Source organism: Diadema antillarum, unplaced genomic scaffold (assembly GCF_040938485.1).
Source record: "Diadema antillarum isolate AM-2024a unplaced genomic scaffold, OU_Dant_1.0 seq00000183_RagTag, whole genome shotgun sequence".
Taxonomy (NCBI): Eukaryota; Metazoa; Echinodermata; class Echinoidea; order Diadematoida; family Diadematidae; genus Diadema; species Diadema antillarum.
The window spans coordinates 758,320-786,189 of record NW_027271250.1 but is presented as its reverse complement, the minus strand read 5'-3'; the positions used below and the strand labels follow the sequence as shown (position 1 = coordinate 786,189).

The following is a 27,870-nucleotide window of genomic DNA, read 5'->3' as shown; positions in this document are numbered from 1 at the left end:
TTTCTCATTATCTCAACAAATTATCATTTAAAAAAAAAGTTGGAAACTTGAAGCCCCATCTCAACCGAAACTGTACCATCCCTTTAAGATGCTCGTTTACCCCGAAATATTTTGATTGCGCAATATTAAGACGGCTGCAGATTGAAGTCAACATCATGCAGATGTGTATACTTTTGTCGTTAATGGGGTAGAGTATGAGGGTGGAAGAGAGAATGACCACACGGTTGTCTTGTACCCGGATTTCCTGCGAATCTTGGGTATGTATCACGTCCGTATAGACATCCATACTTTGCCATATGTGTGTGTAGAGACGTGTGGAGCGGAGGATGGATGGAGGAGGATTTTATATTCGGAGATCCGCCGAGAGCACGCACGTACACTGTACATAATACGCGTATACCCGGCCTGCCCGGCGTACCCGGCCAACAACGGGACTCACTTGAGAGAGCGTCGTTGACAACAAGAATGGAAACCGGCTGATTCATGGCGATATGAGCAACGTTTTATTTGACGAATCTTAGACTTATGTTTGGATTACTCAAGCGGGAACGGTTCGACATCATAGAGGGCTGTGTCAGACATTAATGGTAGGGAAACCTGAACACATCGATCTCTTGATAGCTCAAGGTCTAACGGGTTTACAAGTATCTGTCTAACGACATTGCGTAGTCACATACTAGTAGCCGAGCGCGTTTGATCAATAATTCTGCAGCTAGCTGGGGTGGGCGGATGGCCCTCGACCCACCCAGTGACCCCCATTATATGATATGGGCCCAGTGGGTTTAGCTTTAGCTTGTCTCAATATCAGTACTGATTTGGCTTGCTCTAATTATTACATTTGCCGTGCGTTTTCCTCGATCTTCTTCTTCTTCTTGTGTGTAGATTATCTAGTCTGCTTCCTTTATTTTTATATAAAGACTATAGGTCTAGACCTGTAAAGCACTGCACCACTGCATGTCTGATGTTGCATGTTATAATAATGTTGCAGGCAAACACTTCTGATGGTCTACTCAAGCTTGACTAGACGTTCTCTATTCTAGATTCAAGTAGAATCTCTAACAGTTAGGCGTGTAATGTTCCAGTACAAGTGTATTCCTGCTTGCATTGCATAACATCTTGTTGTTTTGTAAGGCGCTTTAACGGTATACAATCTGTTTACAACTAACGTTAGATCTAACTAAACGTCCACTCGGTATACTTCAAAGTTCAATAGCACGGTAGGGCATAAGTAATGTCTACAATACCTGGGAATAATTTTCAAACTCAAATTTGATTAGCAATTACAGCTGATGAAAAATATCTTCAATGATATCCTGTACATTTCTATGTAAGAAAACTGCTACACCAAAGTTAGTTTGTGTAGCTGTGGTGTAAAAATGCATAGCAAATTGCGATGCGATACCAGGAAAATTTTTCTCTGAATACAGACCAGTGTAGTGACTACATATTTTCTATTGAACATTTGAATGTAACAATTTATGATGCGCAGTCGGAGATCATCAGTAAATCCTTTCCAACAAGTCCCAAACCTGACCAACCTCTTTGACAGGACGTGATGAATGTGTTTGATCTTCACCTGAATGACTTTCATTTGTTATCTGATAGAAAATATTTCATACGATTTTGAGAGATTGATAATAATGCACAAATATTGCAGTACATACACTTTGAAATTGAAATGCAGGGTTTAAAATCGCCAAATTTTCTTTCAAACTCTGCCTTGTAATGTCTGGATGCATAGTAAATTCGTAAACTGAGCCATGGTATTCAACTGTGCCATACTTCTCGAGTTCAGTGTAGTTACACCCTCAATCGTGTTTGTTTATCAAATTCAGTATTGGTTGGCTTCTGTTAATCAACAGTAACAATCATATTCTATTATAGAAATCCTCTGTTTTGTAGTGCTATCTGCTGATTTTACAGTGCAAACCATTCTGCCATAATGTCCCCTAGTCGTACAGTTGTACCCAATGGCTATTTAGAATCAATGTGTGATGACTTTGCTTTTGTAATGAGATTGATTATGGGAAGCATGCAACCTAGTTATACCAATAAGGGATTCCCCCCCCCTCCAATTTTTCTGTGACACAATGTTAGAAACAGGACAGTACTGTTTATTTATTTACTATATCGTTATTATTACTTTTTTGGTCATTTCAGATCACCAGTTCACTTCAGTTTGTCTTTAAAACAAAACACTGTGCCAAAGATGAGAGAGCAGCTAGGTGTAAGATCATACGAAACTTCAGTGCTGCACAAAGGAAGCAAAGCGGACAAGTTGGGGAAGGGTGGATGTCCCCCTCCCACAGCTCTTGCATTTTAAAGCTGTAACTCCTGCAATCTGGTGCATACTAGATAATTACCGGTATACTATTTTGGCTATTCTGATAAAAAAATATTGTTCTAAATGGGACTTATCGATGGTGGAAAGTCCATGTTTTTTGTGAGGACTTAGAAAATGCTTGTTATGTGTGTGCCGCAATGAGCATTGGATAGACCCCCGATGCTCGAGTCTCACGCTCAATGTGTGAGACTTCGTAGGTCTACTTTGTAAGTCATGAACATATCAAATATGTTCATTTGTAAATAATGGACCTCCAAATTTTACAGCTGTTGTAATAGATGCCATATATTACTTTTATTATCATTTACAGGCTTCATGGCATCAGATCATCTGGCCTTGCCTGCCCCGACTCACAGGCTGTCCGTCCCCTATGTCCATAGCCTCAGGCCCTCTCAGCGTTCGGCAAGCTCACCACAGCTCCATAGGGGATCCAAGGTTGACCTCCGTGACCTCTTAAACCTCTCTCCATCCCTCCCACTAAGAGGAATCTTTGACATTGGCAAAGGTCACTTTGATGTTGTCCTTGAGCAGACAAAACTCAGCTGGACACCACTTGGCAGCAGCAGTCAAGGTGAGTGACCATGGAGAATGAGCAATGGTCTCAGTGAGGTCAGAGATCAAGGTCAGTGTCAGAGTAAAGACCTGATGTGGCTGAGCCACTAGTTCTCAAAGCATATCATTACATGTCTCAAAGCATATCATTACATAAAGCATATCATTATAAATATATAAAAATATATATATTCTTTAAACTTTCTAATTGCTAGGAGGAATGTTGTATCAAATTTCTTTGCAAGAATATGTTTTGAATGGATAAAGTCTTTTTCATTCACATACACTAGAGTGTCATATTTCATTCACATCATACACTTAACTCATTCAAAAGGTAAGGGATGTAGGAAATGATGTTAGTTAAATTTGTCCAGATGACATTAAAAAGGCTTCATTTAGATTCATTGGAATGTTTTTCTCCATGGTAGTAATGAGCAATAACAATTTCAGGTTAAAGAAGTGTGTAAGATATAAATCTATGCCCCTATATGATGAGATCAGAACAATATTGTTTTCATATCCCCAAACATATGACTTGTAACTGGTAATGGAAAGTAGAACCCTATGATATTTCAGCCAAAAGCTAATTATTTTGATGATGGTATGTGTGTTAAATGATTTTGTGTTCTGCATGTTGTGCTAGGATCAAGACATATTAATTTGTGTCTCTTCTTAAAATAAATGTTGATATAGTGAAAGGTGAAACATACCCCAAGGAGGTCAGAGTGCGGGACATCTTCGCTGTTCAGATTCAGAGAATCCAGAGAGCTGGGCAGGAAGATGGAGGTCATCCAAGGGGCGTGTCCATCTTTGTGGTTCACCCACAAAAGGGCGTGGCTAATGGGCTGGCATGGGAGGAGGTGCTTCTGTCTTCAACCAATGAAAACTGCTGCCAGGAGTGGTTCCAAGCCATTCTTGGTTTGTTGAATGGTGAGCTCCTCCACTGTTTTTCTGTGGTACTTTATGTCCAAGCATAGCCATATGACCATTCTTGTGTTTATATGTGATCATAGAAACATAATTCATTTAAAACAGGCAAGCTGAGAGCAGAGGTCAGCTGTTACAAATGTCATGCAGAGGTATAAAACAAAAATTTATGAATGGCTTACACAATTCATAGCTCTAAAAATGCAATGCAAATTTGTTTATTCATGTACTCTGACAGATTTATGCTGGTATTTGAGATTATGATGGCAGAATGGAGAAGGCAGTGTTAAGGATCAAAAGATTGTGGGAATATTAACATCTCTTCATAACTGCTATAGGTAAAAAACTAATGATGGTATGTCAGTTGACGCAAGCATAAAATTTTGACTCGTGCATTGTGATTTGAGATAGAGTGATGTGTCAAAGTGTAAGATATAAACTTCTCCAACTTTAGTAGCTACCAATATGAGAAAAGATCATAATGTAGTTACAGAGTGGTCAGGCTTGTGGAGTACAAAGCAAATCTCTTTAAATTGTCAAGCTTTTGTAAGAAGAAATCTCTTTAAAACTGTGGTCCTTTACAGATCCAGCAAAAAGTAACCCTTTGATTCCTTTTAGTGTTAATGTGGAGATGTACAATTGTAGCTGATGTTGACTAAAGAATGATCACATCATATCTTACCAGCAAGTAATATTTGTATTTATACAGTGCATATCAAAAAAAAAAAAAAAAAAAAAAAAAAAAAACGCAACAAGATTTGATTTCAAATTTGTGAAGATTGTGTTAACTTTACACCAAAGTGAGTAGCAACATCTTAAAACCACATATCTCCTCTTTCCAATGATATCTTATTTATTCATACACGGTCATGGATGGCTGAGTAATCATTTTTCTTTTGGACAATGGGTCAAATTGGACTTGGGACCAAGTTTAGACACTGCAAGAATCAATGCACCCTATTAGAAATTAACTTAACAAATGGAATAATGAAATTAATAATTGCAACTTACCATTGTCTTCTTTCGGATATCTCTTTTTAACATTACATTCCATTTCCCTCAACATGGCCACCATTCCTTTCCACACAGAGATTATCTCTTTTCTCCATCTCACGCACAGCCCTGCAAATCATTGGGGCTTGGTGGTGTAGAGCTTCAAACTCATCAGTGATTCTTTGTCTCAGAGTTGCAATGTCAGGTGGAGGGGTAGTAACACTTTGCTCTTGAGATAACCCCAAAGAAAAAAGTCACAACAAGTCAGATCCGGAGATCGTGGTGGCCACTCCACATCATGATACAAGGCAATCACCCGATTTCCAAATACCTCAGCCAACTAGTCAGTGGGCTGGTGCGCCATCCTGTGCTCACCATAGGCGTCTGAACACACCCCTTTGTTGCACAGGAAAATTTTCCATTAATTCAGGAATCACATGTTCATTTAAAATTTGTAAGTATTCATTTCCGTTCATGTTGTTTTCAAAGAAGAAGGTCCCTAGGATCAAACCGTTTCCACAAAGTCCAGCCCAGACATTCAGCTTTTCTCTACGAAAATCGACGTCATAGTTAACTGCAGAAACTGAAACTTGGTCCCAAGTCCAATTTGACCCATTGTCCAAAAAGAATAATTACTCAGCCATCCATGACCGTGTAAGAATAAATAAGATATCATTGGAAAGAGGAAATATGTGGCTTTAAGATGTTGCTACTCACTTTGGTGTAAAGTTAAAACAATCTTCACAAATTTGAAATTAAATCTTGTTGCATTTTTTTTTATACGCACTGTATAGTAGAAAACTATTGAATAAATGTAATCCTGTATTCACAATTTGCTGTTTTTAATAGTCTTACACTTCTTTTCCTTATCATATAGAATTCACTGAAAGACCAAAGAGACTGACCATTCTCATCGATACACTGACCAACAACAAGGCCAAGCAGGTGTATGAGGCAAAGATCAAGAGATTGCTGCACTTTGCTAGGATTGAAACCAATGTGAGAGGTATGGCATTCAGGAAAACAACAGTTTTGGTCCCTTTTTCGAGATGCATAATATCCTGTGAAAGTTTGTCACCATCTTGTGTCTTACTTTCAATAGTAGTCCTCTCATTTTCAAGGAAATCTTGTCTGCAAATGGCACTATTGTATTTAGAGTCAACTTTGAATCAAACTGCCATAAAGTTTAAAAAAAATTAGGAGAAAATGTCCCTGTGGTTTCCTTGTATAGATTTGCAATTCTTATATGGACATTTCTGTAATCTCAAACCTGTAAATCTTGTGTACATGTTACATCCAAATTGTCCATGGACTCATCATGTATGTGGAATGAGTGCATTGCTTTGAGCTGTAATGAGCACTGTCTTTCAAAAGAACTTTGTATCAGAGCATGTTCACTATGCATGGACAGATGTTGTGTTTGTTCAGGTTGTATCTTATTTCTTGATCACATGAGAGAAAGCAGGACATAGTATGTGCATGTAAGAGAAAGATAAGAATATGTTTACATATCCAAATCCTTTGGCCATCTTGTTGCTGACATATTTTACGATAATGAACATGAATTGTTCTAATCCTTCACACCCAAAACCATTAGAAGGAATCATGCCAGTTGCTCTTGGAGATGTTTTATGTTGCTAAAACGATGGAAGAGCTTCTATTTGATTTGATTTTAATTTATTTTTACTTGGTGTTTACAAGAACAAATAACAAACGTAATTGAGTTATAATGAATATTAAATAACAATTTGTCTTTTTGATGTAAAAAAAAAAATAATAAGAAGAAGAACACATATTTTGATAACTATGCATTTGCAACAAATGATAGATAAATAGTATTCATATGAACCAAAGTGGGGCAGTCTAAATCAAAAGCACAGGTTGTATTAAAATAGGCCTCCAAAAACAAAATCACATAATAATAAACCGTACTACAAAATATATACAAGAATGGTATAAAACAAACTACAACTAAAACTGTAACTGTAACAAGCTCTGCATGATAATAGAAAGATGGGATGAGAGGATACAGAAGGAACTTGCAATGCACACGCCTGGCCCCATTAATTATACACATTGAAGTACTTTAAATCATACATTGCCCTATAAATCATACAGTGAAGAAAAACAAGTGCGTTGGTGAACATTAATGGAAAATGCAATCAATCATATAGGCGCCATAAATTACAAACTTGATCGTGCCATGAAGCTCATCTCAGTTTCGTGCTTGGCTGTCATTAGTTCTAAGGTTACAGGATCATGGGCTGATGAATTTCAGGTCTCATCACGCATATCTCTTGACTATGCCTGTCACCTCCCAGATACCACCCATGCCAAACATGCCCAGGGCATCCTTGAAGTGATGGACTTCCATGACGTAGATGGGTAAGAGAGGAGAGTGTTGAATGTTGCTATCAATCTCCATAGTGCTATGGTCGGTTACAGTGTGTGAAATGATAGTCTATATAGAGGTAATTTTGACTATCTGATCACTTTGTTCACTGAAAGCAAGAGTACATGGACTGTCCGTCATGTGAAATTGGGGTTCACAGATATAATGTCTTATCCGTCATCACTTGGTTTATAGTGATAAAAGAAATTTCGCAAACAATAATTAACACAATATCATCATTAGTATTATCGTCATCACGTTTAGTCTTCATAAGCATTACTTTTTATCATACTGACACTATGTACATAGTCATGATAACTTCTTATCATTTTGCCAGAGTAGCTTTATCAGTGGACAATTGTGGTCTTTCATTTTATTGCCCTTGTTTAATACTTGACAGAATAGTACCTCTATGCATGAGAACATCTTGTCAAGATGATTATCAGGTTTGATTACCAGTAGTATGCGTCATGAATGAAATTATGATTGTGTCCTAACTGTGAACTGTGCTTGCAAATGTGAATGCATTTGATTATAAACGTGCCAAGATATTCTGGGTTTAGCATGATTAGATATAACCTGCAAAGCAGTGGATATATCGTAACTACTAATTATATTTTTGTCCCCGCCGAACGAGTTCGAGCAGGGGACTATGAAACGGGCTCCGTACGTGTGTGTGTCCGTGTGTCCGTCCGTCCGTGTGTCCGTCCGTCCGTCCGTGTGTCCGTGTGTCCGTGTGTGCGTCCGTGTGTGATCAAAATCTTCAATTTGCTACTTCTCTGTCATTTATGAGCCAATTTTGATTCTGTTTGCTTTATATGATAGCACTACATGGGAGCTTTGAAATTTCTACACAGAATTTCAGTCGTGACCTTTGACCTTGACCTTTGACCTATATTGTACATTTTGCTACAAAATGCTACTCCTTCGCCATTTCTAACCCGATTTCGATTCCGTTTGCTTTATATGATGGCACTAGGTGAGGGCTTCAAAACTTCTACACAGAATTTTGACCTTTGACTTCTTTGACCTTTGACCTTGATTTTTGACCTATATTGTACATTTTGCTACAAAATGCTACTCCTTCGCCATTTCTAACCCGATTTCGATTCCGTTTGCTTTATGTGATGGCACTAGGTGAGGGCTTCAAAACTTCTACACAGAATTTTGACCTTTGCCTTCTTTGACCTTTGACCTTGATTTTTGACCTATATTGTACATTTTGCTACAAAATGCTACTCCTTCGCCATTTCTAACCCAATTTCGATTCCGTTTGCTTTATGTGATGGCACTAGGTGAGGGCTTCAAAACTTCTACACAGAATTTTGACCTTTGCCTTCTTTGACCTTTGACCTTGATTTTTGACCTATATTGTACATTTTGCTACAAAATGCTACTCCTTCGCCATTTCTAACCCGATTTCGATTCCGTTTGCTTTATGTGATGGCACTAGGTGAGGGCTTCAAAACTTCTACACAGAATTTTGACCTTTGCCTTCTTTGACCTTTGACCTTGATTTTTGACCTGTATTGTACATTGGCTACAAAATGCTACTCCTTCGCCATTTCTAACCCGATTTCGATTCCGTTTGCTTTATGTGATGGCACTAGGTGAGGGCTTCAAAACTTTACACAGAATTTTGACCTTTGCCTTCTTTGACCTTTGACCTTGATTTTTTACCTGCATTGTACATTGGCTATAAAATGCTACTCCTTCGCCATTTCTAACCCGATTTCGATTCCGTTTGCTTTATGTGATGGCACTAGGTGAGGGCTTCAAAACTTTTACACAGAATTTTGACCTTTGACTTCTTTGACCTTTGACCTTGATTTTTTACCTATATTGCACATTTTGCTACAAAATGCTACTTCCGGCGGGAAGATTTGATGTGTAAGGACAGATTGATACAGATTATATAGATATTTATATTTGTGAAAATTTGCAATGTTTTTACATCGTGCATGATAATTAGTAACATGTAGAGAGCATGGATTCAATGATATTGAGATTTCTGGTTCAAAACTCATCTAGTGAGCATTTGAATCATTGTTGTATACTGTAAAACAAGGAATGTTTGCGTACATTTTAATTTTGTGAATTTCGCGAGTGCCTAGATTCGTGAAATTAAAATGCATGCGAAAGTTCTTTTCTACACTATATGCATTGATTGCCAGTGGCAGTTCGCGAAAATTTCATGCCGCAAAAAAGGCCGTTGGCTCCAATTTGCAAAAAACTCATGCCACGAATATATCATGTTTTACAGTATCATCATTTAAAAGAAAAAGAAGAAGAATCCCTGCAGTCTGCTGAGGTAGCTGGAATATAAAGTATCGTTTATGTGCCTCATAGGGAAGATGAAATACATTCATTATGACTTCAATGTTGACATGCTCTAGCCTGGCAGCAGTAGACCTTTATGGATTCAACAAGACCTTGTGCAGAATGCTTCACAGTGTGTTACCAAGGTAACCTCCAAATTTAGCCAATGTTTAACCTAGGCTGACTATGAATAGCTCCAACAAAAGCAGTCTTGCAACACACAAACTGCAGAGAAGCACTGGTGAAAGCTGGTGCAATAAGATGCCAGCAGTACGTTGGCATTTGAGGAACAGACATAAATCTCAAAAACATTAACAAGATATTCTATTGCCATATCTATATCTTTCTTTTTTGATAGACCTTTCATAGTAGAAGCTGGTAATGCTCAAATATAGATTGAATTACTGATTTTCCCATTCTTTGCACAGGGTGGTCTGCATAGGAGGGGACGCCATTGTCAATGAGGCAGTCAATGGGTTGCTATGCAGAGCACAGAGGGATGCTAATGTCACGGTGTCTCAAAGCACCCCTATTGCCAAGTGTAGGATTCCACTGGGAATCATTCCTGTAGGTAAGTCCGGGTAGATATGTATTTAAAAAATGACATAGAAACACATGAATTAGATGAAAGAGAATTGTTTTTTAAGCTACCTATAGTTTGCATTTGACAAAATGTCTCAACAGAAATTATACAATATTCAAGAATCCTCATCGCCACGTTGCTTTGTGAGAGGTTTTGACCTCATCATAACATAAAGGTATAAGAACCATCAGTGATTCTATCATTGATCTCTATCTTTTCTCACATTGTACAACAAACCAGTTGATGCCATGTGCGGACTATTAATAATTGCTGTGAGATAACCACTGGGGGTCTGTATGATCCACCTTTTAAACATTTTGTGCATAAAATGACAACTTGGTGCATGAAGAGTGTACATTTCTCATCCATCCTTTACTTAGCATTTGAGTAGAATTATTGCAATTTGTTTGTAAGACCAGTAGTCACATGATTTTTTTGAATTCGATCAAGGTTTATTCAATGTGGTCGCCCATTCATCACAAGGCATCAGTGATCCCATAACATCATTGCTTCACATCATATTAGGTGAGTACCTTTTACTTCATATGAAGTTCTGTGGTTCTTTTTTCTGTAAGGTTTTTTTTTTTTCTTTTTGGTAGAATCTGCTGAATGGAAAGAAAATTCCTGTATGTCAATCAAAGTATTAGAGAATGTGATTTTAAGCAATGTCAGTCTCAAAATCATACTTGTTTATATGGAATTGTCTTCCAAACAGTATCATTTTACATTCAATTAATACATTGTCCCAGAGTATTGTGAAACTGAACTGAGCATTAAGTGACATCATAAAAGTTACAAAATTGTGTTTAACTGGAAAAACATGTGAAGTTTCATAGCCTTACATCCAGTGGCGTATCTAGGGGGGGGCAAGGGGGGCACGTGCCCTGGGCGCCACTCCTTGGGGGCGCAAACGAAGAAAAAAAAAGGAGAAGAAGAAGAAAAAAAAAAAAAAAGAAGAAGAAGAAGAAGAAGAAGAAGAAGGGGAAAAAACAAAACAAAACTCGCCCGGACGGGGGAGGAGGGGGGGGGGGGGGGGGGGGAGGGAGAAGGGGGCAGAAAACCAAATCAAACAAGATAAAAACAAAACATGATGATGACGCGGACAAATAACAATGTTTATTGTGTTATTGTGTTCACACAAGAATTCCAAATTCCATGTTTTGTAAGCTGAAATACAAAAATTTTCGGCTCGCTCGCCAAAAATTAACAAAAAAAAAAGAACAAAACGTGATGATGACACAGAAATATACAAATGTCGACTCATTACTCGCGCATACAAATTTAGAGTATTTTTCAAGTCCTCAGTTTGTTGGTATGAATCGTTATCTATAAGGCCGTCACTATATCTTGATTAGAATTGTAAGATTTAATAAGCAAAAAAGACAAGAATTCTATGTTTTGTAAGCTGAAATACAAAAATTTTCGGCTCGCTCGCTGCGCTCGCTCGCCGAAATTTATCAAAAAAAAAGATAAGAACAAAACGTAATGATGACGCAGAAATATACAAATTTCGGCTGACTCGCGCATATATACTAATTTAGAGTATTTTTTCAAGTCCTTAGTTTGTTGTTATAAATCGTTATCTATAAGGCCATCACTATAAGCTAGATTAGAATTGTAAGATTTAATAAGAGAAAATGACATGAATTCCATGTTTTGTAAGTTGAAATACAAAAATTTTCGGTTCGCTCGCTGTGCTCGCTCGCCTAAATTTATCAAAAAAAAGAAGAATATAAGAACAAAACGTAATGATGACGCAGAAGTATACAAATTTCGGCTGGCTCGCGCATATATACTAATTTAGAGTATTTTTTCAAGTCCTTAGTTTGTTGGTATAAATCGTTATCTATAAGGCCGTCACTATATCTAGATTAGAATTGTAAGATTTAATAAGAAAAAATGACATGAATTCCATGTTTTGTAAGCTGAAATACAAAAGTTTTTGGCTCGTTCGCTGCGCTCGCTCGCCAAAATTTATCAAAATTTATTTCATTTAAATCACCCGCAAAAGACCCCTCTTAGGTGCTTGAAAAAGCATATCATGCGGACCTTTTTTTAAAGTTCCTACCGGGATCGGGTTGGGGTTGAACACTTTTTCAGAAATTAGGGGCGCAATTTTCGCGCTTGCCCCGGGCGCCGTTTTCCCTAGATACGCCACTGCTTACATCAAGGCTGTATAATATAGATCAAAATCAATGTGCTGACACCATAATGCAATTTTTATTCACAAATTAAATGAACTAGTGAGGTTGGTATGCAATGAGTGCCAGACGTTAAGTGGAATGCCAGTGACATCTGCATTACCACTTATGATGTATGATACCATTTCCTCTTCAATTAAGGTCACATACAACCACTTGACGTGTGCTCTGTGCACAATGAGGCTGGGTTCCTTTGTTTTGGTTTCTCAGCAATGTATGGATTTGGCAGTGACTGTTTGCGCCGCATGCACAAATCTCAGAATGTCCTGAAATCGAGGGCAGTGGAGTTTGCCATGGCAAAGAGTCTGCTGAAACTAAGGTGGGTGTCACTCCCGTTGACTGGTCTGACATTGTGATATTTGAAATATTGCAGAGATAATGCATAATGAATGTGGTCCCCCCAATATTCCAAGATTTTTAAGTGAACAATGAGATAAAGAATTTCCTACACAGTGTTGAATTATGCTGTCTCCTTAGCAGCCTCTCTCAGTTAGAGTACTCAGGGATTTATGTGGGAACCTGTTGATGCAGGATATTGAACTGCATTGAACTGTACATTAATTGTAGACAGACTATACCTATTATAGGGAGTTGCAGACAAATGTGACCCACGACAACGATTTCAGGCAAAAGTCGCAAGAGCAAATTCCCTCCTAGGCGGGGTACAAAGATTTTGACCATTATTTTTGTCGATTTGGGGTTTTTGCAGAAATTGAATCTTTGATATGTTTTCTCCATCTAAACTAAATTTCACAGCATAAGACTACGTTTTTCCTATCGAAAATGGAATTTTAAACACCCTGGCCCGAATTAACGAAGGTGGTACAAATGAAACCATGGTTTAAACCATGGACAAAAACCATGGAGCGCCAAGTGTCGCACGGAATATTTCATTACGAAATTGATTATTTCGTTACAAAATTGGCGTTTCGTTAACGAAATTATCATGTCGTGGACGAAATGATCATTTAGTCACAAAATGTCATTTCGTTACAAAATAATAATTTCATCGATAAAATGAATGAATTCATAACGAAATATTTCATGCGACACTTGGTGCTCCATGGTTTAAACCATGGTTTCATTTGTACCACCTTCGTGAATACGGGCCCCTATGTTGGATCGCACTCGTCAGTTTCGATCTTCTTTCGAACGCCGCGCCAATATGCCCAGTGTTGCTACGGCGCGGCATCTCGCATGCGATTGGCTAGTGCGTTTCGCAGCGTGTCGGAAATGTTTTGTCCACGCGTGTATGCTCCATTGTTTTTGCTACAATAGATACCAGTATGCTTGCTCTGTAGTGTACGCTCTTCGTTTGGCTTTCTATCCGAGCTTTTCTACCACAATGTTCGACAACGGAAGTGAAACAAAAAGTGAACAGCAACACTAGGCAGCACTAACTTCCAATGTGAAAATAGATCGAGGAACATGGTTTGAACGTAGCAGAGTTGCAAATCGCCACACAAATCGTGCAACATGCGATCGGATACTCACTTGTCAATTGTGCGTGTCGTAAATATGACAGCTAGCAGCTTTACTCAAAAGACGGCAGACGATTCTCGATTGGCACCATCGCACAGATGGGTGACTCTCAACTCGCATCGCCGCTCGGCATTTTCTTCAAACAAGAGGTGTAGCTTCAAAGCCCATCTTCTCGCAATTTTGTCAGGCTAACAAATCAAAAAGTGCATTATATTTAGCTTTATATGACCACTTACGCTGCCGGAGAATACAAGTGTTTTACATCAATGTAAAGCTTAGGAAATGGGCAATATGATTCAATGAAAACGGAGGTACTGTCAGTTAGTGTTTTCATAATCTACTCCCACCCCAACTTTTGCCTGAAACCGTTGTCGCCGGCCACAAATGTTTGGGGTTCATAGGGGTTGCCAAGTACTTAACGTTGTACAAAAGTAAGATATATAGATGGATATATTGATATATATGTCATATCTTGTTTTGTTGTCACCTTATATCCTAAGTTGTGTGTGTGGTTTTTTTTTCAACAATCATTACGGTGTTTAAAAAAGAAGAAGAGAGAAATAGCTTAATAATCAAATATGTATCCTAGCTACTCAATTCTTACAGGCTACAGATAAAAATGTAGTATTCTTTTTGAGTTTTGTATTTCATATCAAAACAGTTGTATTCATTCTACAGGGTTTTGTACATTGTTGAAAGAAGCTACTCAATTCTTACAGGCTACAGATTATTCTTTTTGATTTTTGTATTTCATATCAAACCAGTTGTATTCATTCTACAGGGTTTTGTACATTGGTGAAAGATTTGCTGTTGTATGACTAGTATGATGTGCATGTTTACAAACCACTTATCTGGTTTCATATGTTCATGTCATATTGCCATTGCATTCAGAACCTATGAGTGTGAGGTCAGCTACCTACCTAGCCACACTGATGGGAGTTTAGATGTTGAGAGGCCTGTGTGCTTGAAAGGGTATGTACAAAAGGGAGCATTGACTCTTGACCCTTCCATGAGCACTACTCCCACCCCACACTTCTGTGACCTTTGTGTAGTGTCCAAGAAGAGTCGTGCATAATGTTTGCTGTATACTCTTGTCCTCGATTAGGCAACTATTCAAGTTTTGTATGTGGGGATGCCATGATACTGACACATCTTGTTGTAAGGATATTATTTGACAGGTCAGGGTCATGAGTTTGTAATTCTGTTTTAAGTTTGGTCTACATGATGTTGATCAAAAATATGAATTGATGACATCTTCAGTAGGATGCCTAGATTATGCAAAATTACTCAATCAAATCATTTATATGTTTGTCAGCATATCTATCATGTCTTGTTCTGGGTGTGTTTTGTACTTGACTAACAGCTTTGTTTTTCCATTATGTCGTCTGTTCATCTTTTTAAATACTAAGGTGCAAGATATGTCAACAAATGCCGGAGCTTTCCAATCTCGTTCACTCCACACCGATCCCCCTGAGACGACAGGACAGCCCATTGGTGTTGCGTCGTCACAATCCCAACACCAACCACAGTGGCCCTTCATCCATCGACCAGGGCTCCATGATGATGGGCCAGGGCACGAGTCCCTACTCCAGCCCCAGGGGCACCCCAGTGCCAAGTCCTAGGGCCAGTCCTCAGCCTAGTCCCATTGTCCAGCGCCGCAGTCCGTCCTTTCCGGTGATAGCATGGGGTCTGGATGAAGCTGACAGCACATCAGAAGAGTGTCTGGTCACACCTAGGACTGGTAAAGAGAGGAAGAGATCTCTCTTCAAAGCTGGTTAGTTCACTCTTGTGATACAGCTTCCATGCCTTCTTCCTCCTTATATAATCTTCCATCTCATTGCCAAAGTGGACCACTTGCTTCAGAAACCTTCAGTGCCTTCTTTCTCTATGTTAATGCACTCTAGGATAACTGTTTAGTGTCCATTATAAAATGGGTTCAAGAATGTAGCCAATAGGAAGCGCTGAAATGAGTCACGTGTGCTTTGGTTATTCTAGTCCCATCGCACTGCGTGTTAAATCCACCGTGGTTAAATCTTATTGCCGATCGTCTGTGCGCGCGGCGGCTCCTTTGAATTGCATGCATACATACAGTACGCGCTGTCAATCCTGTAAACAACGTCTAGTTCGGGCTGCCGGCCGGCCGGCCTTTCTTCCCTTCTTGTGCATAACATGTGTTGCGTACGTATACTCTTATATACATGTACGTACACTTTGTACAGTACAGTAGACCAAGCGTTGTGGGACCGGACGCGTACATGGAGTCACTTTGAAGGGCAAATCCAACGATTTGGCAGGTTAATTCTCACGCCGTTTTCAGAGTATGTTGTCTAGTAGGCCTATATGAGGAGTCTATATCAAGTCTTTAAGGTAAAGGGTGCATATTCTATGTGAAATAAGTAAGTTTTCATGCGGGAACTTAAGTGTCCGGAAACCCAACCCCCCATCATACTTATACTGTATGTGAGGGATTTCCGAGTGCGACGTGCGTAAATGTTTGGGACGAACATCTTCGGACGTCTTGACCCACAAAGGTACGTGAAAAACGCTGAAAAATGCTGTTAGTTTTCGAATTTTCGACCCATTTTATAAAACAAATGATGCACAGGATTATTTCGTGGCGTTAGTGGAGGCGTAGCTCACTCTCGGGTATTTACAATGTAGTGCAACATGCACTCGGCTTCGCCTCGTGCATGTTTCACAATTGTAAATACCCTCGAGTGCACCGTACGCCTCCACTAACGCACTCTATCCTGTGCATCATTTGTATAGTAATCCTACACTATAGTTTCCTCTGATATCCTGTCAGATCCCTTACCAGCTGGCAAGGAGATTATTCTTACTTTGAATCTCAGGATTTTTCAGCAAAAAATATCTAGTTTCCTTCTCATTTCTGAGTGGTTTCAAAATGATCTGTTTGTTTCAAGTCTGCCTTTCCTCGTGGTCTTTACTCCTTCACCTCTTCCTCCCTCCTCTGATGGTCTGTCCAGCACAAGTGCCCACTGCTCTCCCTTGTAGTCCTCTAAGCATATCTCTTGATCTTCTCTTTCCATCCCTTTCAATACTATATCCTCTTTATCTCATTGTTGATTTATCTCAACTGTTTAATCTTACTCTTTCTCATTGTCACCATAATGCAATGGCTTGAGTTTATGTATTTTGTCTGTCCCAGTAAGCTTTTCAGCAGCGTCATCCTCTGCACCCAACTCTAGACCAGGAAGCGCTGGATGGGGTGACACAAGCACCCATGGGAGGGAGACTGGTGTTAGGTTGAGTGGTCCTGTTGACCCCGCCCTTCACCATGGTAAGGGTGTGGAGACCAACCCACAGAGAGCGTTCTACATTGGGGGAGGAGATGGAGGAAAAAGAGGTGGAGTTGACATCGAAGTGCCAAAGTTGGACATCACACATGCTGCTGAGGGCAGCAGCGGGACAACCCAGAGGGGGATTGGTATATTACCCTCAGACAGTGAGTACCGTACTGAAATCAAACATACAGTAACACTCTGACTATTTGGGTGATACCATGTCCTACTGTAAGTCTAAGGAACCAGACTTGACAGGTTAGGAGACTGTTTTCTGTGAAGTCATTCTTAGAGCATAAATACATTCTACATTTACTTAGAAATTCACTTGAAATTTAGTTATTTGTTTAAATTTCAAATCTCATTCTTCTTATCATTTTAAATGTTGCTGTAGCTAGAGCCAGCTGTGACAGTGATGAAGAGTGGCGTACATTCCAAGATTCCTTCCTCAATGTGGGAGTGGTCACACTGCCCAACCGCAGCCACCTTGTCCCCCAGGGTCAGTGTCCACTCTCCCACCTGGCCGATGGCTCCGCCCACTTGATACTTGTCCGCAAGGTCAACAGGAAGGAGTTTGCGAGGCACCTGCAGCACCATGGGAGTAATGAGAACCAGGTATGATCACCTTCTACCTCCAGTACACCAGTTTCCTATAATGATGCACCATTATATACAGAAAGAAAGGGCCTTGAACAAGAACGTCACATACTGCCAAAAAGAGGAGAGTCAGTGATTTTGTTGATGTGCGTGTTTCATAAAAAGTGGATCCATATCTGCATTGTGCAATCACAGTTAACCTCTCAGTTGCATTATTGTACCCTGATGTAGAGTGTTTTTGTTTGTTTGATTTTTTGTTGTTGTAGTGACTGAAGACGATGCCATATGTGACCGGCGACAACGGTTTCAGGCAAAAGTCGGGCATTTTGAAAATTCATTTTTTCACTGAATCACATTGCACATTTCCTAAGCTTTGCATTGATTTAAAACAGTTGCATTCTTTGGCACCATAAGTGGGCATGGAAAGCGAAATAAAATGCACTTTTTAAGTTGTTAGCCTGACAAAATTGCGAGAAAACGGGCTTTGAAGATTCACCTCTTTCTCAAAGACAATGTCCGAGCGGCGATGCAAGGTGAGAATCACCCATCCGTACGATGGTGCCAATCGATGTTAAGCTCCGCCTCTAGCAACCACATCGCCTTCTGATTGGCTCACTGAGAGAGTCAAATTTCCCGGGCACCCTTCCTAGGAGCTCAGCGTATGGAGCCGAAAAACAATGCGGTTTGCTCGGGTTTGTTTTACCATTACGTCTTTCAAGATGGCGGATACGATAATTGCACGTATGGTGTACATGTGTATGGGCGCACGCATTACGCAATGGCATCCACACGCCATGACTATGTGCATGTAACAGGAGCGGGTGGCGAATCCACACATTTACAAATCGCGTTTTCATTGTTGTTGATTTGACTTTATCATTGGCGACCCTTTTGTAGGCAGAAAAATGCCAGTGCTGGCAAAGGTCACGCTTCCTGTTTGTTTTGCTTTTACAAGCCGTGCATATGTTGCCTTGTTCGGTGGTGTTAATTATATCAAATCAAACAAACAAACACGACTCGTTAGTTTTGTACGATCTTGATGTGTAGTGTTTGGATATAACTGGTTTCATGTGACCTCTCCTTTCCTCTCATCTACCTTCCCTTGAGTCAGTCTGCTGTCATAATTTTTACTACATGTACAAGTACACTATTGTTTTTTCTTTTCACACGATTATGTCGTGCTAAATGATATTTGTTTCACTTCCGTTGTCGAACATTGCTGTAGAATAGTTTGGTTAGAAAGCCAAACGAAGAGCACGCACTACAGCGTATAAACCACTATAGCAAGAACAATGGAGCATGTAATCATGCATGCATGGACAAAGCATTCCCCAAACGCTGCAACTGGTGTCTCCGAAAGCCGAATTACAGTCAAACTCGGATACCTCGACATCGGATAAGCCGAATATCACTTACCTCGGGGGCAAAATGAAAGTCCTGATTGTTCCTATGGAGTTTCCGTGTATTAAAATTCGCGTAGCTCGAAAAAGATAACTCGAAGTTCGGTTACCTCGAAGGGAAATCTAATGTCCCGATCTTAATTAACTTATTGTTTTTCCCAGCATGTTGCTCGAATCGAAATTGTAAACATCACTCAGCATCTCCGATTAAGCGCGCGTGGACAGCGAAGACGTGTCACATGTTTTCACACTCGATTGTAAATATTCTGAGACCAGAACAATCGCGCGCCCAAGAAGAAATACCCGATACACAGCTGACAAGGAAAATCCCCAACACCACACGTACATGGTATGCACATAGCACCCGTGCCAATGGAGTGCTTTACGATAGAGCACTACGCGCTGCCCCATCATTTGCTTTTCTTTAACCACTGTGTTTTGATTTTTGATCGAGACAGTCATACCGTGCGCGTAGATTTCTCAACCGTCGGGGCGCACCTGCTTACGTTGACAGTTATATCTTTGCCATTAATCACGCTCCACTGTCAAAACATCAATCTATCTCGTAGTGCCTTTTTTAAACTATTTTTTTTTTGCCTTTCACGAAGTTTACTTCCCCGAGAACGCAAGCACTGAAACTTTTTTTTTCCAGCAATGCGATTATGAATATCTGGAAGTATAGGCCGATCACAATGAAGAATAGAATACACAGGGCTCCGCACTAAGTTTTATCGGGCCACCAATATCATTGATTTTTATTTTCTGGTGGTCGAAAGTAAAATCTGGTGACAAAAAAAAAATCAGGAAAAACATTAGAAAAACTAAATCGGTCCTACTAAACATAGACAAATTAATATTAAGCATTATTGAAGTGATACAGATGTCCATGTCTAAAACAAATGAATAGAAAATTCAATCATCTTACTTAGTGTTTAAAGATTTGACAAGTTAATAGGCGTAGATATTATTATAAAAGTTGATGCCAATATATTGAGGAGGTCAAAACTTACGTTTGAAATGAGAAAATGGGAGCATTTGCTGACATTTGTTAGGATCCGACATTTGTTTTAGCATTGTAAAAAACCGAAAGTTACCGTTATTCATTTCTAAATGTAAAAGCAAACAACCGACATTCATTTTAGAATCTTACGGAGCTGAATACTATCGTAATCCATTTCCAAACGTGAAAGCAAACATCCGCTATTTGTTTTAGCATCTAACTGAGCGGATTAATACCATTAATCATTTCCAAAATTTAAAGCAACAATCTGTTATTTATTTTTGCATCGTACGGAGCAGAATATTACCGTTATTCATTTCAAACATCCGACATTTATTTCATTATCGAACGGAGCCGAATGTTACTGCTGTCCACTTCCGAAAGTGAAATGAATCATCTGACAATTATTTTATCATCGCACGGAGCCGAATGTTACTGTTTTTCATTTTTGAACGTAAAGGCAGACATCAGACATTTTGGACTATGAAACGTATAGCTGAATGTTACTGATATTTATTTTGAAATGTACCGTAGCAAATATCCAATATATATATATATTTTTTTATCATCGTATGGGGCAGAATGTTACTGCTGTTCACTTCCAAACATGCCAAACGTAAAAGCAATCATTCGACATGTATTTTAGCATCTTCCGGAGCTGAATGCTATTGACATTTACTTTCGGACGTATCCGGCATTTATTTTATCAGCGTACGGAGTTGAATATTATTGTTATTCACTTCAGAACATCAAAGCAAACATTCGACATTTATTTTAGCATCTTTCGGAGCTAAATGTTATTGCAATTTACTTTCGAACATAGAAGCAAACATCCAGCATTTATTTCATCATTGTCAGGAGTTGAATATTATTGTTACTCTTTTCCGAACGTCAAAGCAAACATCAAACATTGACTTTACCATTAAACGCAGCTGAATGTTACTGTTATTCATTTCGAAATTTAAAAGCAAACATCAGACAGTTATTTTAGCATCATATGGACATGATGGAGCAGAATATTACTGCTATTTTCTTCCGAACATAAAAACGATCATCTGACATCTATTTTAGCATCTTCCGGAGCCGAATGCTATTGCTATTTACTTTCAAAAGTATAAGGAAACATCCGACATTTATTTAACCATCGTACGGAGTTGAATGTTATTGTTTTTCATTTCCGAACGTCATAGCAAAAATTCGACATTTATTTCAGCGTCTTCCGGAGCCGAATGTTATCCTTATTCATTTCCGAACGCAAAATCAAATATCTAACATTAGTTCTAGCACCATACGGAGCTGAGTCTTATCGTTATTCATTTCCAAAAGTATGAGCAAACATCCGACATTTATTTTAGTATCATACCGAGTCGAATATTACCGTCATTCATTTCCACAATTAAACGCAAAACTCTGACATTTATTTTAGCATCTTACGTAACCGATTGTTACCGCTGTTCATTTTGAAAAGTGAAGGCAAACATCCGACTTTTTTTTTTTTTGGTGGCGCGATCGGGCCACCAAAATCTTTATTTCTGAAATTTTGATTTCATTTCCTATTTTCACTCAATTCATTCATATAAAAGTTGATTCAATTCAAATTGACAAGCATGCAAACAATCACTAGGCACTATAACAGACACCATGTTGCACATCGATAAACGTTGAACATCGATAAACATCGGACAAGTCGAAGAAAATTCGACGTACGCGTACCTCGAAATTCGCGTACGTCGAACCATTTTCTTCAGTCCCGACGAATTTGAGGTATCCGAGTTTGACTGTATGTAAATGTGTGGGACGAACCAGCCAATCGCATGCGACGCACCAGCCAATCGCATGCGAGACCTTGCGCCATAGCAACGCTGGGGATATTGGCGCGGCGTTCGAAAGAAGCCCGAAACTGACGAGTGCGATCCAACATAGGGTGCTTAAAATTCCATTTTCGATAGGAAAAACGTAGTCTTATGCTATGAAATTTAGCGTAGATGTAGAAAACATATCAAAGATTCGATTTCTGCAAAAAACCCAAATCGACAAAAATAATGGTAAAGATCTTTGTACCCCGCCTAGGAAGAAATTTGTTCTTGCGACTTTTGCCTGAAACCGTTGTCGCAGGTCACATATCTTGTACAAGGTTTGACAAAAATTTGTATTGTTGAAAAACAGAGCCAAAAATTTTACGTGTGGAATGAGTGGCTAATTTGTTTGGTTGTGCTGAAGCTGGGTGTCACATGTGCTGATATTTCTGATGGTAACAGCCAAACTATATCACATGAATATTTACCTTTGTGCAAAAAAGAAAGAAAGAAAGAATGGAATTTAAGAAATGAAACTCAAAAACCTCCATCATGTACATTGTACATAATTTATCTCAAAATGCAGTTGCCTTCCCTGTGATGTGAGCTGTTTATGTTTGTTGTCACTTTAATACAAACTACAATCATGCCTTTCTAATTATTGATTGCTTCACTTTGATAACTTTATAAAGAGAGAGAAAAAAACCCCAACAACAACAAAAGAGCAGGAAGAGTGATATATGACTTGCTTACTTCAGGCAAACATTTCATTTAGGCTTTCTTACATTCCTTTTCACAAAACTTTACTGAATTTCTTCTTTGTAGTTGTATCTTCACATAAAATTGTTGCAGAGCCTGAATCATCCAGCACTGATGATGTTAAGATACTAGAATATCAATCAGATTCTTTTTTTTTTTAAAGAATAGAAACCAATCGGAGAGTTGTGAGGTGATGACATCATTGGCTCTTCTAATTTGCATACTAGTATTATTGCTGGGGTGACAAAACATTGTATCTCAAATTTTGGTGAAAATTACTTGGGGGGGGGGAGGGGGGATTAATTGTCAGATAATCAGTTTAGTGATGTCCTGTCCAAATCCTAGCTGTCTTACCCCTAAGATTAAGCCAATATGGCATGTCAAATGGGAGGTGATCCCATATATCATAGTGCTTAGGCTGCCATGTTTTTTGTTTTGTTGTTGTTGTTGTTGTTTTTTTTTTTTGCTTTTCTGAACATTTGGCATTTTTGAGATACGAGGTTATGTCACCCCAACAATGATATATGCTTTTAATTGTAATCGCTGTTTTGTGAAGACATTGGCAACTTAAAATCCTGTAATTTTCTTCTTCTGTGTTGTATTGTAAATGAAACTCCCACCTTTCTCTTTGCTGGATTTCACTCTTTGTGTAAACCCATTGAGGACGGGCTGATTTTGCTACAACACACATTTCCCATAGACACTTGCCCGAGTATACTTGGGACTGGTCCTCAACGGGTTAAAGTCAACTGGGACATTCAGTGGCATTGATCATGAAGCTACCTACACCTGTGTGTTTAAGTGTTCAATTATCACTTGTTGTGCACAGTAGAATGCAATGATTTGCTCTGATGTGCTCTTCTTCTTTTTATTTCTGGTCTCTTCCTGGCTGGTGTTTCTCGTGCGTGGGGCGTGTCTCACTTGACTGCACTCCACCCTGTGCAGTTTGATTTCCCCTTTGTGTGGACTCACGAGGTGAAGGCAATCAAGATTCGTCCCGTGCCAGACCAGGGAGATCTCAAAAGTGGTGCCAAGTTCTGGACTTGGAACATTGACATGGACCTGGTCCAGGCCAGATCCATTGAGATGAGGTTGGCAAAGGACCAAATTTGGGAAATGTTTTTGCCCTCTCTCTGTCTCTCCCTCTCTTTTTTTATTTTTGCAAATACTACCAGTTTGCACAAGAGTTAGATCTGATTATGATTATATTCTGTAGAGTGTGATATTTTGTATTAGATCAAAAGGCAAGTGAATTAACTTCTTTTCATAATTTCCCTGGCTGCATGCTGTTCTCTTGATATGCCCTCCCCCCCCCCCCCCCCCCCCCCCCCCCCCTTGGCAGAGAACATTGGAAGCCAAACTGTCCATGAATGGGGATTATTCAAATCCACCTAATCCCTGCTAAATCACAGTGACCTTTGAGCCAGACTGTGGCCTTGTTGCACTTTAGTGGCTTGTTTGAACTGACTCAAGTTTGTATGTTTGTTTGTTTGTCTTTAAATCAAGAGAATAAAAATCAACAAAAACAAGTGGCTTACTTCATTATGGCTCAGTGAACGGGTATGGAAAGAGTGATTGATAGTTAGTTGTCCTTAAATTTCCCCAAGATGAAACTTTTATTTTTCAAATCAAACTGTCACTCCATGAAATTGAGTTATATGTAATTTTTCATTTGGGTTATTTTTTTATGTTGTGCTGTTTTCCTCATTTCAAAAAACAAACAAATAAAAAGCCTCATAAATCTAAAGCCTATGGGAATATTGGTCCCATATAAAGTCTATGAGCAGTCATGTAGGGAATGAGATAAGTCACAATTGTACCGACAGCATTTCTATCCATCAAATAGAAGTTGTATAGCAGACATTTATTTGTCATTAACCTGGTATCTGTTTTGTTCAACTTTGTATCTCTTTCCTGTAGAGTACATCACCAGCTTCTGGCTGTCTTTGGAGAGGGGATCACTGATGATGACTTCCCAACCACGTCTTGTTTGTGTCTTTGAGAGCATCCTGGACATAACATCTTCAACCCCGATTGCTTCCAGACTTCATGATAGTATATGAATTTGATAGGCTCACATCAGATCCATTTCATTTTTGATACAGGTTGGGTTAAGAAGCACAGTTTTCTGTCTTAATGTGCTTATGACAAGCATACATTCTTTCTGTGTTGAATGGGTTAAAGAGGCTGTAGAGCCCGTCTTGGGCATATCATCAAGGTAGCTGAAGGTCAACAATAATCACCTTGACACATGACATTAGAACACAGGAATCACAAGAACATGACTATTGTTGTTGATAAGCAGATTGCCCAGATTGAAGTTGGTTTCAATGACAGTGGTTGTATCTGTACAGGTGACTCCCATTATAACAGAGTGCTTGGACTGGCAGTTTTCTGTTGTATATGGAATTTTCATTATTGCCAACAAACAAATTATACAAAAATAATAGGTAGATAATGATTTGGGGGCCTGAAGTTTTACCATATTGTAACAAAATTTTGTCATAACTTTGTTTGTTATAGCGGGACTGTACTGTATTTTAAGGCAAATCTGTTAATCTGATATCAATAGGGACTTCTCAATTTCTGAATTTACCTTGCCACTGACTGCAGTGACCGTCTCGTACAAGGACTGCACGTGTGGAGTAGTGAGCATCAGATTTTTTAACGTGCTAACCTGGCTTTTCACCAGTGACCTAAATAATGCTCATTCTCAGCTCACCAAGCGTTGTTTTGAAGCACAGATGACACAGCGGATGCATGAGTGAAGTCAGAGGCTAAATTTGAGCTACATGTATGGTCAGCATTGTGTGTCAGCTGAACGTCAACACATCTCTCGTGGCCAATGCATTGATTGCATCGAGTGACGCAACTGAAAAGTCCCTATTGTCTATTGTGTCTCTGTCAGTGATAGGAGCTCAAAGAAAGTGGTCAAAATCCCCATTAACTGACAATTCACATATCCAATGCATTTTACTTTGCCTGTGCTGAGCAACATTCAGTATACATGTATTGAATACTGCTAATGTCCAAAGTAATGCTGAAAAACTGAATTGTCAAAAGGTGGTTTTATCTGGCTCCTCTGCTAGAAGAGCGAGTGATACTTCTTCTGGCCATGATGTCGTATACAAGTGTGACATGAGATCCATGCTGTGAGTGTTTCCTAACAGAAAGTATTTTATAACACAGAAAGGATGTTTTGTGTTCATTGTGATTTGATGTATGAACAGAACAGCAAATAACTGTGTTGCCTTTATCAACATCATTTTAAGAGCTCATCTGTTGACAGGATGAATTCATGGGTCATTTTTTGAACCATTTCTCTAGACTTCCATTGATCTAAGCCGGCTACAGGAGAAATGGTGGAAAGTGAAGTTTTTTAAAAACTAATATGCTCTCAAACTATCCAATTTTACATTTAAAAAAAAATATTGATGTGATTATAAGATGTCTCTATACTCTGCAACATTTTTTGTCCAATCAGTGATAGACATGCATCTCCAGGAGAAGAAAGATATTGCTGAGATTATGAAAGACAAAGTCTGCTGGAAAGAGCTTATCCGTGGGTCTCAGGAGTTCTTCCTGACTTGATTGGTTGATTGAATGATAGGACTCATCAATATACTCATTTGAGACACATGGAATTCCAGCTCCAAAATCACCCATTTGTGTTTAAATGGGCAATTTAGAGGGAAAGAAGCATTATGCCTGATTGTCAATGAAATGAGCTCAACAGTCATTGCAGTAAGTACAGACAAATCAGCTGTTTAGTGGCAGTTAACAACTCACTACATGTGTGTAATGTAACATTTCTTCCTTGGCACTATAATTAGTGGATTTGAGGATGTATTTGAGATTTTTGTCAGTGAAATGGTTTGTCTTTACAGAGATAATGTCAAAATTTCCACATGTATAAATGATAAGCCAAGTTTAATGATAGAATGCAATTAACTCTATGTGTGCCTTATTGTGAGCTCCCTGTGTGCCACATTATTCTGAGACCACAATGAATGAGCACTGTTGGAAAACATTCTGTTTTTCAAAGCCATGTATGTATTTATAGAAGCGTTTTAGCTAGAAATGCAGTACAGCAAAATTGTAGAGAAAATTGCAAGCGCTGCTGTGATGTAGATTTCATGACAAAGCTATATGGCGATGACGCTTTCAATGTACTGTGGCATATTAGGATTTATCAATCCATTTGTGCACGGTTGTGTGTTTTAGTCAAATACGCAAAGTTGGCAAGCCCTAGACTGAGCTGGACATGCAAATATAGCACACAAAGAGTTCAGGATAAGTGAACCAAATTCACTTCCAATATGTGGATATTAACCTGCTGTCTACCAGGCCGTAGTGGCTCCTGTATCAAGTCTGCTTGGATTTTGGAATCTCATATGGGAAGGATTAATCAAATGCATTGCATGTATGGCTGCATATATCCATTAATGGATATCATGCTCTGTACTCCTGTAACTGTGGAGTGCTTCATTTAAACCAAAACTTTGAGAGTATGGTACCTGTGGTTTATGTCACATGGCTCAGTAAATACAATTTCTATGCATCATTTCGATGATAAATACATCATTTTATCTGGGATTCTGTATTTCATGGCAATCAATCAAAATGAGCAACTGAATATTATGTGTTTGCGAAAATGTTAATCCGCTTTTTTTCCCCCTTGTATTCCCAATTGGACTGTCTACCAATTACTGTATACTCCATATATTTAGTGACTCTAATTTTGTATGAATTGGGACTTCCCGACAATTTTTGCAAGTGGTTAAATTCCCACATCAATTCACGCAGTATGCGCGTCAGTACTAAACTGTATTTTCATGCGCCTTGTTCATGTACTGTGTACCAGTACATGAATGTATGCACGTCGCATTTATTTTGGAATCAGAGTGAATACTTGCTACCTTAGTGACTAGCACCCCACTCGCAAAATTTGGGGAATTTAAAAAAAAATGAAAACCCCCCCAAACTAGAAAAGCACTCTGAGAACGCAGACCTCCACCAAGCAGCTAATTTCCACCAATAATCCTGTTCTTCCAGAGATCAGTGATTTCCACCCATAGAAGTACGTAGAAGAAGTAGGCTTACGTACTGCATGTTAAAAATCATCCAAATTCCCAAATATTGAATGCTTTTGTTACGTCATCAACCCTCAGCTGTGCGGCGCGCCTCGCAGTAGAGCACGCACTTTAGTGTGCGTATGAAAAC

General features: G+C 39.0%; 1 protein-coding gene across 1 annotated transcript; it reads left to right on the top strand.

The window, feature by feature from the left end:
• Positions 1–405: 405 nt before the first annotated feature.
• LOC139728553 (ceramide kinase-like protein) lies at positions 406–24,909 on the top strand. Its single transcript, XM_071639490.1, has 14 exons — positions 406–587; positions 2,655–2,915; positions 3,590–3,826; positions 5,694–5,822; positions 7,138–7,201; positions 9,956–10,098; positions 10,561–10,635; positions 12,453–12,630; positions 14,685–14,765; positions 15,203–15,567; positions 16,963–17,259; positions 17,490–17,710; positions 23,593–23,738; positions 24,568–24,909. Exons 2-14 carry the CDS (start codon positions 2,660–2,662, stop codon positions 24,647–24,649), a joined length of 2,274 nt encoding a protein of 757 aa, XP_071495591.1. The 5' UTR covers positions 406–587; positions 2,655–2,659; the 3' UTR covers positions 24,650–24,909.
• Positions 24,910–27,870: the final 2,961 nt, after the last annotated feature.

What these genes read in the sequence shown, in the direction of transcription:
- LOC139728553 (XM_071639490.1), top strand. Translation starts at nt 2,660, where the DNA reads ATGGCATCAGATCATCTGGCCTTGCCTGCCCCGACTCACAGGCTGTCC. An exon ending in AAGAGTCTGCTGAAACTAAG is followed by an intron (nt 12,631 to 14,684) that starts GTGGGTGTCACT and finishes CATTGCATTCAG; the next exon opens with AACCTATGAGTGTGAGGTCA. An exon ending in GCCAGATCCATTGAGATGAG is followed by an intron (nt 23,739 to 24,567) that starts GTTGGCAAAGGA and finishes TCTTTCCTGTAG; the next exon opens with AGTACATCACCAGCTTCTGG.